This window comes from Haliaeetus leucocephalus, unplaced genomic scaffold, assembly GCF_000737465.1.
Source record: "Haliaeetus leucocephalus isolate CR32 unplaced genomic scaffold, Haliaeetus_leucocephalus-4.0 Scaffold773, whole genome shotgun sequence".
In the NCBI taxonomy this organism is placed as follows: Eukaryota; Metazoa; Chordata; class Aves; order Accipitriformes; family Accipitridae; genus Haliaeetus; species Haliaeetus leucocephalus.
This window is the reverse complement of record NW_010973209.1, coordinates 423,277-434,755: the sequence shown is the minus strand read 5'-3', so window position 1 is coordinate 434,755 and position 11,479 is coordinate 423,277. Positions and strand designations below refer to the sequence as shown.

At 55.7% G+C, this 11,479-nt stretch overlaps 1 protein-coding gene across 2 annotated transcripts; it reads right to left on the bottom strand.

The window, feature by feature from the left end:
* Window positions 1-71: 71 nt before the first annotated feature.
* ST3GAL4 (ST3 beta-galactoside alpha-2,3-sialyltransferase 4) lies at window positions 72-11,479 on the bottom strand. 2 transcript variants are annotated; one of them, XM_010581372.1, is made up of 11 exons: window positions 11,435-11,479; window positions 3,692-3,770; window positions 3,037-3,106; window positions 2,420-2,500; window positions 2,207-2,304; window positions 1,755-1,815; window positions 1,413-1,508; window positions 1,119-1,308; window positions 871-1,014; window positions 588-731; window positions 72-183 (listed from the first exon to the last, which is right to left on the bottom strand). In XM_010581372.1, the coding sequence occupies exons 2-11, from the start codon at window positions 3,726-3,728 to the stop codon at window positions 97-99; spliced, it is 1,008 nt and encodes a 335-aa protein (XP_010579674.1). In that variant the 5' UTR covers window positions 3,729-3,770; window positions 11,435-11,479; the 3' UTR covers window positions 72-96. The 2 variants fall into 2 exon arrangements, with proteins under 2 accessions (XP_010579674.1, XP_010579673.1); XM_010581371.1 differs by lacking the exon at window positions 11,435-11,479 and having other exon boundaries at window positions 97-183; window positions 3,025-3,106; window positions 3,692-3,722.

Below are 11,479 nucleotides of genomic sequence, written 5' to 3'. Positions count from 1 at the left end.
TGCTCTGCCCCTGGCCGGCTCTGGCCGTGCCGGCATGGTGTTCCCCCCTCTCTCGGGTGGGGGGGACGACGGTGTCCCTGCGCGGCCCCCACGTCCTCAGAAGTAGGTGAGGTTCTTGACGAGACCCAGCTCCAGCATCCGCTTGATGGCCACCGCCTCGTGCGAGACGTTGTGCTCCGACGCCTGCGGGATGGGGACGAGGCGGGGGGGTGCCAAGCATTTTCCTTCTGCCCCCCCTCCCAGACCTCCACCCCGTCCACCCCACCAGCACTGAGTTGACCATTGTCACCTGAAGCGAGGAGCCCTCCCACCCCCGCCAAAAAGGAGGGCCGTGACCCTGCCCAAGCCCCCCCAGGCATGAGCCCTTCCGCTCACACATAAAGCAGATCCAGCTCTCCGCCGTGACTACAAAGACACGGGGCTACAGGGAGAAGTTGGACGATGACCATCCCAAGGTGGACCTCAGCACCCATCGTGGAAGGGGAGCGAGGGCTGCCTGTAGGGACAGCCTCCTGGGCTGCGATCCCCCCCATCCCAGAGGAAAAATGGGGGGGTAAAACGGACAAAAAGTGGGGGTGGATACTTACTGCCATGGACTTGAGCGTGATCTGTTCGTAGTAGTGAATGGTCTGCTTCTTGTTGGCCGAATCGGGGTAGCCAAAGCCTGCGATGTGGACCAGGTCACAGAAGTGCAGCGCCAAGGTGATGGCCAACAACCCCGTGGTGGGCTTCTGGAGGGAGAGGGTGCAGGAGAAGACATACAGAAAGCCATGGCCTTCAGCGAGCTGCGCGGGGACGGCCAGGGGGACTGGCGGGGAGGATGTCACCCCTCAGGGGGGTGCAGGGTGACCAGCCATCCCCACCCCTTACCTGTTTGACCTTCCGTGGTTGCTTCATGGGGAGGTTGAGCAGTTTAGCAGCAGTTACTTCCATGTAATAAGGGTTGAGGATGCGCACTCGCTCCGGGTTGGCATCCCAGATCAATGGGGGCTGTCTCCAAAACCCTTTCCGAACCTGCAAGAGGATGACAGTCACGTCCAGCGGTGTCCCAATAAGAGAGGTAGGTCCCCAAGGGTGGGGTGGGATGAGGGTTAGACCCGGTTCCCTGCCATGCTTACCCTCTTCTTGTCATTGAGGATGGCCTCCATCCACTGGAAGTCCATGGGTTTGAAGGGCACCAGCACCAGCAACGTGTCGGGGTTGTTCTCCGTCCTGGGGTTGAAGTGGGCCGACTCCGGGTAGAAGAGGCGCATGGTGGTCTTGGAGCCCACATCCTGCTCGTAACCGTGGACCGGGGCGTTGTTCAACCTTGGCAGGGGAGGGGGGGGGGGGGGACGGGGACACGGCAGGCGTCAACTCCATCCACAGGCGGCACTGGGGAGAGGTCAACGGGACAGACCCCAGGGCCGTACCTGATCACAATGTCGTACGTGTTGATGGTCTCTCCCATGGAGCTGTTGCGGAGCCGGTGGCCGTTGCCCACCACTGCGCACCTCCGGCACTTCAGGCTGAGAGAGAAAAGCGCCGTCTCAACCAGATCTGCTCTAAACCAAGGTGGTTTTAAACCCCGAGGGGGGGTTTAAGCCTGCATTGTCCACTCTGCAAAGCTTCCCAGGTTCTGTCCACCATTCCTGGGTTGCAGAGGTTCATTTTGCCAAATCTTGGGCCCAACAATGTGGAAATTTCCCCCTCCCAAGACGGAGCGACAGAGAAGACAAGAGAAAGAAAAGCCCCCAAACCCACCCCGGCGTTACCTCTGGATGCTCTTGGGCAGCGAGTAGTGGGTGATCGACAGCAAGCGCAGGAGGACGTCTTCTGCAAAGCAAGGGCGAGGAAGTGAGCAAGGCAGCTCCTGCCTGCTACAACGTCCTGGGTGCCTCCCCATCTCTGCCAGATCTCCTCCTGCCGTTAATCCCAGATCTGGGCAGATAATCCTTGGCTGGGGTTTAGTAAAGCCTGGTTCACCCTAAACCCTTTTATAGGGACCACACACACCCAGGGCAAGTAGATACGTGCTGCAACGTCTAAAAATCAAGCAAACAACTTGCTAGGGAGGAGGGGGGGGAAAAAAAAAAAAAAGTAGTCCTCCAAAAAAGTCAACCTGCAGATGTTTTTTAATAAGAGAGAAGCTGAAAGCCCTGGGGAGCGGCAGCAGGACGGACAGATGGACGGACAGAAACCTACGGCAAGCACTGCCGAGGCTTACCGCTTCCTTTCGTGCCGTAGGGTAGCTCGTAGAGCGATGGCGTCTTCACCCAAAAATAGTCCTTCAGCTGCAAGAAGAGCGGGTGGTCCCTCGTGTAGCTGCCAAGGAGCAAAGGGCCGGTGAGACCGGGATGGGGGGACAGCACAGTGAGGCGGGGGGGGGCTGGTCCTGGCTCTGCATCCCCCCCTTCTTGCTCCCAACCCTGATACTCACTTCCCGATAAGCTGCGCCGCTTTCTTTTCCACCTCCCCGAGGGGACACATAGTCTTGTTTTCTTGCACGGGGAAATAAAAGCTGTAAGGGAAGAGGTTAAGGAAAAAAAAAAAAAAAAAAATTATGCCTGCTCCTCTGCATTCCCCTCCTGGCAAAGGGGGCTCTGGCACCACCACAGTGGGATTCACACAGGGCCAGGGATACTGCCAGCCAGATTTAAGGTCAGCTCTGCTTTGGGTATTTATTTGCTGGGCTTGCAGCCTTGCATCGGAAGAGGTCTCTCTTGCCCTGCTCATAGACCCCACGTTCTCCGCTTTCCTCGTCTCCATCAGCATCACCGGGGTTTTCCCTTCCTCCCCGGGCTCAGAAAAACACCGGCATTTGCCAAAAAAACCCCCTCAGAGCCCGACCGCCACCACCACGTCTAGGGGGAACCTCGTATTGCGTCCCCCCGCTCCTCCAGCAGCAGCCGAGGATGTTGCCACCTCCCCAGTCCCCCAGGATCCAGCGAGGCGATGCTCCGGCATCTCCGAGCGGGACGGGTGGGAGGATGCGAGCGAGGGAAAGGGCAGGAGATCCTTTAAACCTTAATAAAAGCCACTCACAGCTGTATGTACCTGTCTTCCCGGTAGATCGAGTACCAAACCATCACCAGAAACAGCGCCAGCACCCCGAGTATCTTCCCTCCTGCGTGCCCAGAGGTGGGGAGGTGGGGGGGCAAAAGAAAAACACCGTGTCAAGCCGGTACCCTGGGGTCTGGATGGTCAGATGTTGGGGACCTGCAGCCCCTTGGGGATGTCCTGGTAGATCCAGGATTGCAGAGCCATCCCCAGCAAAGCCTTCTACCCGGGGAGTGGCAGGGGCCTGGCTGACACAGTCATGTCCCCCCCACCTCCCCCGAGAGAAGCGGCTCCGTGATGGAGCCAGGTTAGTTTTGTCCCATGTCCAAAAGGCCATTTCCTCCTGTCCACCTCGTGTCAAAGGCCACGAGAACACATCCCTCTTTCCAGGTGCCTCCACCCCATTTTAATATCACAAAGCCCAAGGGCTACCGGGTGCCTGAGCCCAAAGGATCAAGGACCCCAAAATCACCCTCCCCACCGTGACTTCGCGCATGATGCCCCAATACTCCATCACCCAACTGGAGCCACAGCAAAGCAGCATGCTACCCCAAAGCCAAATTTCCAAATGTAAATCCCCCAGGACCCTCATCCCTGCTGGGAAAGAGGGAGATGGGACCCACACCCCCCACACCCCCACTGTGGGACTCACGAGACTTGTTGATCATTTTTATCAGCAGGAGAGGCATCAGGCGAGGGCCGGAGCTCTCATCGCGGCTGCCGCTGGTCACCTGCAGCAGGAAAAGAGGGAAAGGCATCAGATGAGGTTAAAAGGCATCAGAGTCATCCCCCAAAAACCCCAAGAAGCATCCCCCCCTGCTTGCCCCATCCACACCTCTGGATGAGCAAGGGGTCCCCAAGGGAGTTACTTTGATCTAAATTCACATTTCTCTGCCCCGCAGCCACCAAAGGTTTGATTTATACAGAATGTATAAAGCCAGGCAAGCAGCCATAGTTCCCAAGAAGCCTCGGCTATACAGATTAAATGCCAAAATTCAAAAGGAAAAAAAAAAATAAGCTAAAGAGAAAAAACGAGCCCCTGGTGGGGTTTCAACTGCAAAACCCCCGAAGCACCCAAATCGATGCCCATGGCGATGACTTGAGGGAGATTTTAAGCCCAGCCCCGGCTCAAGCATCCGACCGGCACCAGCCACCACAAGTATGAAGCCAAACGTGCCACCACCGCGCCAGGCAGAAAGGACAGGAGCAGCCAAGCGGAATCAAAGCAAAGAGCATGACGTACTTGGGGAACCTCCAACACCTTTGATTCAACCATCCCGGCCCGGGGAAAGGGGGATGCCGCAAGCTTAATGCGCGCGCAAACGCCGGCCGGGGAAGCGGGGCGACTTTTTTCTTCCTCCGAAACCTCTCGCTCCTGGAATAAGGCAGCAAAGAGCCGTGGTCGGAGCCACCCCGGGACCAGCTCAGCCCCTCCCGTTGTGACACAGCAAGGATGGAAAATTAACTTACCAGGTAGGAGAAGTTTTGGGGTACGCGGGAGACTTTGCTCCCTGATAAACTGCTCCCGAGGGATGTATCCTACTCTAAGCCCGGCTCAGAGCTGGGTTTGGCTTTGCCACCCTGTAACCGAGCTGCTCCCCACTCCGGACCGGCCACATCTCGGAAGAGGAGAAGATGACGTGTTAAATGCCCAGTCAAGAGAAAAGGTGCGTGCCTGGGCTGGGCAATGGAAATCCTGGTCTCAAAGGATTAGTCACCTTGTTGGGGGACTGGGGGCATCCATCTCAGCACCGCACCCTGCCTAACGAAGTGCCATTAATGAACCTGGCACCTGCCCTGTCCTCGCCCAGTCAAGAATGCGTCAAGAGCAGCAGCTTTTGGGGCAACACGTATCAAGAAAGAGGAGAAACGGGACCAAAGATGGTCCCACGAGAGCCAGGCTCTTCCCCTCCTCATCACTGGCTCCTGAAATTAAAAGGGCAGGAAGGGCAATTAAACCATGCTACAAGCAACAGGGTGGGATACGAAGCAAAGAAAACTGTCTGTTTTACAGCAAAGCAGAGGAATGGGGACAGGGAGAGGTGAGGTGGTACCCTCAGAAAGCATCTGTCTCCCCCACACCAGTTCTCCTCCATAAAACATGGATATCAAATCCCTTCCCAGTGAATCATGCCAAGGCTCAGCCCCGCCATCACCCGGGGACACCAAGAACGGGAAGCAAAACCGTCCCCCCTTCCCAATTTACACCCTGGCTCTCATCCTGCATCGGTATTTCCGGCTCTGTGAGTCCCTCCCGGCTTGGGAAGGAAAGGGAAGATTAAACACATGATTGCATCTTCAAGGGTCGGAGCAAGCAGGGACAAGGAGCTGGGGAGTCTCGCCCCTTTATACGTTACATTTGCTTGAAAAAAATAAAATTAAGGGGAAGTAAAAAACAGCTTGTGCTTTCTTGGGGGTTTTGTTGTTGTTGTTGTTGTTGTTGTTAATTTTTTCCTAACAAAACTGGCCACAGAAGTCCCCTAGAGGAAATCAGCCACTGCAGCTGGAGGCTGGCAATGCTCCTTGAGGGTCTGATCATCCCCATTTGCCCAGGGCTGGGGTGCTGCTGGGCATCGGGCCCCAAATTTAGCACCAAATTCACCCCCCAGCTCTCTCCTTTGGTGCCAAATCACCCAGCTGAGCTTCCCACCGAGAGCTCTTCACCCCTCGCACCGGCTTAAGACACTGGGAAAAATCAAAATCCACTCTTACCCCCTGGTGTTTGCTTTTACATACTGGCTTTTTTTAATTTTTTTTTTTTTTTTTGAAGGCTTTATGATCTTTTCCCAGGCTTGTATGGACAAAGCTGGGCCTGATGCAAAACTTATCTAAGACAAACACAGTTAATAATCCCCAAAGAAAACGAACGCTGTTTAGTGAAGCGTTTGGGGAATGTGGAGGAAAACAGAGCACACCCAGGCTGCTCCCCGCAGAGGTGCTTTTGAAATCCATTCAAGCTCCCCCCAGCCTTGTGCTACCAGATCTGTAGCCCAAACCAGAGCGACTACTTAAAGCGGAAAGATCCGAGCACCCTGAGCCAGCTCCTTCCATCCCGGGGACGCAGAGCTGGTGGACGGAGCAATGCTAAAGGGTCCTGCCAGTCCCCGCAGCATCCCTGGTCCCTTGCAGCATCCCTGGTCCCTTGCAGCATCCCCCAGTACCCCAATGCAGCATCACCGGCCAGTGGGGTGAGATTCGGCACTTGCCTCTCTCATGAAAGGGATCGCAGAATCAGAGGATGGTTTGGGTTGGAAGGGACCTTTCAAGGTCATCCAGTCCAACCCCCCTGCAGTGAACAGGGACATCTTCAACTACATCAGGTTGCCTTTCCCGTGTGGAGGACCCCAGAGCTGGACGCAGGACCGCGGGTTGGGTCTCACCAGAGCAGAGCAGAGGGGCAGAAGAGACGCAGGAACGCCTCGACCACCGCTCCCATGGGTTCGGTCCAGGGCATTGCCTCCCCCGCCAAGCCCCAGAGCTGGGGGGGGGAAGTCCCAGGTGGATTCAGCTCCCCACGCTTGGAAGAAGCAACCAAAAAAGGCCCCTCTCTTTTGATGTCTGAGCAACACACCTCCAAAGCACCCCGGGGCTGAATATTATCTGCATAAATGACTTAAAAGCCCCACCACCGCCCCGTCTTCACAGCCAGGTCTCCCCTTCCCCAGCCCGCTGTTACAGGAAAGCCCCATCCCCAGGATGCTGCAGAGGCTTCTCACCGCGAAGCCCCTCACCAAGTTTCCCCATCTCCCTCAGACCCAGAGTGGGGTTTTGACTCCCAGTTTTGCCATGTCCCAGGAAAGCCCCCAGGAAATCCCAGCAACAACCATGGGGACTGACCCCCCTGCTGCGCGGGTGACCCGGGAGGAGCTCATCCCTACATCTCCATCCATCCTAGTCTCCCTCGACGGCTCCAGCAGCTCTGGATTTAAGTCACATCAATCCACAAAGCAGCAGCAGGCACTGGCCAAGCTGCTCCCAGCCCACGCTCGGGGAGGGGTGGGGGGGATTTTAAAAAAAACGCATTTAAAGCCATGGAGCAAGTGCAGAGGTGGGGGGGGGGGTGATTAGAGATCCCCCCACCCCATCCCAGCATGGGTGGATGGTGATCCCAGCCACCCACTGCCATCCCAGCAAAGCATCCATGGACCAGGAGCCACACAGCCAAAGCTCTTTATACCTTTATGTTTCCACAGTAACCCATGGATTGGGAAAATAAAGTGTGACACAAGGCGAGGACACCTCTCCCATGCTCCCGCCACCCCATCCCATCCCGCACATCCATGGGGCACAGAGCCGCCCACTGCCTGGTCCAGCTTCCCCGGGTGAGAAGGATGCCCATTGAAAAATGAGCATCTCCAACAGTTCACCCCAAAAAAAAACATGCATTTAATTTTAACTGGAGCAGAGCTGGATTTGAAGGGATCGCACCCAAGGAAGGGTCACACCGGCAATCCCTAGGGATTGACTCCCAGCAGCAGGAACTGTAGGGAGGCAGACAGACAGACAGGACAGCACAGACCCCTTCGACCCCAGCCGGACCATCTCTCCTGAGCCTTCAAGGCACACGGAGCATTGCGGGGACCAGCAGGACAGATCCTGCACTCCATTTTGAGGACAACAACCAGGATCGACCCCCAAGGAAGCAGTTTACAGCCCCAGGATCTTCCAAGCCCCCATCCCACGGGTTTTCTCCACGCGGTAGGGCTGGGATTGCCGGAGGAGCCTGGCAGATGCCGGCTTACCCCCTGCACCGGCTCGCCCACAACCTGCCTCGGCAAAACCAGCACGTGCCAGAGCCTGAATGCAACCTGGGAGGCGGCCGGGGGCAATCCTCTGGGGAAAGGATCCGGCCGACTCAAGGTGCTGCCTAGGCTTGGCTGAGCATCAAAGGTACCCAAATCTTCAGCCTGGCATCCCAAAGCTTCCTCGCCCTGGCTGCTGCAAGCTCCAGGTGCTTGAGGATTTTTTATTTTTTTTTTTCCAAGCTGGGAAGGAAAGCAAGACACACAGCAGGGAGAAAAACCTTGCGGGATTGCAACCATCGCTGTTGCAAGCCCAAAAGGCAGCAGGGTCTGGATCTGAACCCCCAAGGGATGCTGCAGTGGGATGGGGATGCTGCAGTGGGATGGGGATGCTGCCAGAAAACGGCAGGGCAGAGCGATTACAAGAGCACAACCTGCAAGCGCAGCAGCCCAGGGGCTGCAGGAAGCGATTGGGACACAGCACCACAAAAATCAATCCCATTCGACACCAGCCATCACCCTGTTGAGGGCACAGAGAGCCAGCCTGTGCCGCCAATACTCACATTTATCCTATCCTACTTCCCCAGCACCGAGGTCAGACTGACAGGTCTGTAGTTCCCCAAATCCTCCTTCCAGCCCTTCTTGTAGATGAGCGTCACATTTGCTTACCTCCAGTCAACTGGGACCTCCCCGGATAGCTGGGACTGCTGATAAACGATGGGAAGTGGCTCGGTGAGCATTTCCACCAGCTCCCTCAGTACCCTTGGGTGGATCCCATCCAGCCCCACAGACTTGTGTGTGTGCGTCGAAGTGGTGTAGCAGGTCGCTAACCATTTCCCCTGGGATTATGGGGGGCTTCGTTCTGCTCCCCATCCCTGTCTTCCAGCTCAGGGGGCTGGGTACCCCGAGAACAATGGGTCTTACTATTAAAGACTGAGGCAAAGAAGGCATCAAGTCCCTCAGCCTTTTCCCTCATCTTTCACCACCATGTTTCTCCCCACGTCCAATAAAGGATGGAGATTCTCCTTAACCCTTCTTTTGTTGCTAATGTATTTACAGAAACATTTTTTATTGTCTTTTACAGCAGTAGCCAGATTAAGATCTAGTTGGGCCTTGGCCCTTGTTATTTTCTCCCTGCATAACCTCACGACATCCTTGTAGCCCTCCTGAGTGGCTTGCCCCTTCTTCCAAAGGTCAGAAACTCTCCTTTTTCCCCCCCTGAGTTCCAGCCAAAACTCTCTGTTCAGCCAGTCCAGTCTTCTTCCCTGCTGGCTCATCTTTCAGCCCATGGGGACGGCCGGCTCCGGCGCCTTTGAGATTTCCTTCTTGAAGGATGTCCAGCCTTCCTGGACCCCTTTGCCTTTCAGGACTGCCTCCCAAGGGACTCTGTCAAATGGGCTCCTAAACAGGCCAAAGCCTGCCCTCAGGAAGGCAGCAGTTCTGCTGACCCCTCTCCTTACTTCTCCAAGAATCAAAAACTATCGTCTCGTGACCGCTGTGCCCAAGACAGCCTCCGACCATCCCATCACCCACAAGTCCATCTCTGTTCACGAACCAGTCCAGCAGGATGCCTTCCCTTGTTGGCTCACTCTCCAAGTCAGGAAGCCTTCCACACACTCCAGGAACCTCCTAGACTGTTTCCTCTCTGCTATATTGTATTTCCAGCAGACATCTGCCAAGTTGAAGTCCCCCAAGAGAAGAAGGGCTAGCGCTTGTGAGACTTCTCCCACCTGCTTATGGAATATTTCATCTGCCTCTTCATCCTGGTTGGGTGGTCTATAACAGACTCCCACCATGGTATCTGCCTTGTTGGCCTTCCCCCTGATTCTTGCCCATAAACACTCAACTCTATCATCACCATCATTAAACTCTAGACAATCAAAACACTCCCTAACATACAGGGAGTTTGGAGAGGCAGCGCTGGTTCCTTAGCCCATGGTACCCTAGGCATACATTCAATAACCCGGCCAAAGATCTAGGATAAGGAAAAAAAATAAAACCACCCAACACCTTGTTGGCATCTAAGCCTTAACAAAACATTTACCTGTGATGAGGGTGCAATTTCAGAGGTGGCAACAGCAAACAAGCTCAGGTAGGAAGAGTATTTCCACGGCAGCAGGTTCCCAAAACAAATCCGGGCTGCTCCTGCCTTTCCACACACCGTTAGTTTTAAAGTGCTCGGGAGCTGAAACCCGATTCAGGCCAGCACTGCCGCCATCCTCTCCTCTCCCCCTATTTTTTTTTAATCCTTGCAGCAGGAAAAACAAAGGGATGGGACCCAAATCCCTTCCTACAGCTCCAGAATGCTGGCTGCATGGGTATACCTGAGCATTCCATGCCTCCGGGGTAACGCCATGCAATCAAAGGAGCTACAGGGCTCCTCCTCTGTGCATTAGCCTACATTATTACGGGTTAATATATTATTATTTATATTACACGGGTTTAATCGCTCTTTTCCTATTTAAAAAAAAAAATACAACTCTTTCTTGCCAGATGTGGCTCGCTACAACATGGAAGTTATAGCCGAGCTGCCTGAGGAGAGCCGAGCCACCCATGGGAGGAAAACACCACGCTAACGAGATAAGGGTGGGCATCCACGAGTGTTGATTTTATACCCGTGGGATTTCATCGCCAAGTCCCTGGCATCGATCCGGCCACCCCCTCCTTCTACCCGCCCTGGCCGGTCCCCGGTTGCCACCATCGTCACCTTGTTGCCGTGTTTGCTCACCAGCATCTCCATCCTCTCGGGGACTGCCCAGGATGCAGGTGGCAACAGCGAAAATGGCTTTGGCAACGCAGCTTTGCGCCTGCGCTTCAGTCTAACCCCCCCAAAAAGGCAGCAGAAAGAGGAAGGCAGCAAGCCGGGGGTGCAGGCAGGGGGAAGGCAGCCTCTCCCCCAGGAGCAGCAGGCAAAGCGTCCGCAGGCAGCACCCGCTCCCTCACAGCAGGGACGCGAACGGTCCAGGGAGGTGAAAAACTAAACCATCGAGATGCTCCAGCCCATCTCCAACCCCAACCCAAGCAACGCCCAGCTTTGAGCCCAGCTCTCCGGGGAAAGGGGGTGGGAAATGAAGGGATCACAAGCCCCAGGGCCGAGTTATCCCACAGGCAGCTACCATCCCCAGTGGCTTTTGACTACAGTGGTCCTCTTTTAGGGACTCAAAAGCCTTCCGCCCAGTCGCCATCCCCTTTGCAATGCTCCAAGCACCACCTTAAACCCCCGCTACGGCAGCCCTGCGGTTTCCCTCCCATTTCCTCCACGCCTCCTCTTTTGTGCTGGCAAACAGGCCAGTTTTGGGGTAGCATAACCTCTAAAGTAACCCAACCCTTGAGCTTTGGTCCTCCGGCCCCAAAACCTCTGGCGTAAACCCGACGGATTTACTCCCCTGCCCCTACGCCGGCACGCTCGCGCAACTCCCCTGCTCTTTTCTCCCATGTTATCGGCCACGGCGGAAAATATCCGTAAAATAACCCGCTCCATCACTTTGCACCCCCAGCATCGCCTCGATGCTCCATTAATCCCATCAGCCGTGCCAGGAGGAGGATGCTTGTGTCGGGGAGACCTTTTCCAGCATCCCCGGCAGTGGGAGAAGCCAAAGCCGGTCCCCGTCGGGACGACGATAAGCTGGCGGGGGGGGGTCACGGCTACTTACGGTCCGTCCTCTCAGTCCAGGCAGAGCAGGCAGGAGCTCGGCGGG

What these genes read in the sequence shown, in the direction of transcription:
- ST3GAL4 (XM_010581372.1), bottom strand. Translation starts at nt 3,728, where the DNA reads ATGCCTCTCCTGCTGATAAAAATGATCAACAAGTCTC. An exon ending in TCGATCTACCGGGAAGACAG is followed by an intron (nt 2,501 to 3,036) that starts GTACATACAGCT and finishes CTTCCCTTACAG; the next exon opens with CTTTTATTTCCCCGTGCAAG. An exon ending in ACGTACGACATTGTGATCAG is followed by an intron (nt 1,309 to 1,412) that starts GTACGGCCCTGG and finishes TCCCCTGCCAAG; the next exon opens with GTTGAACAACGCCCCGGTCC.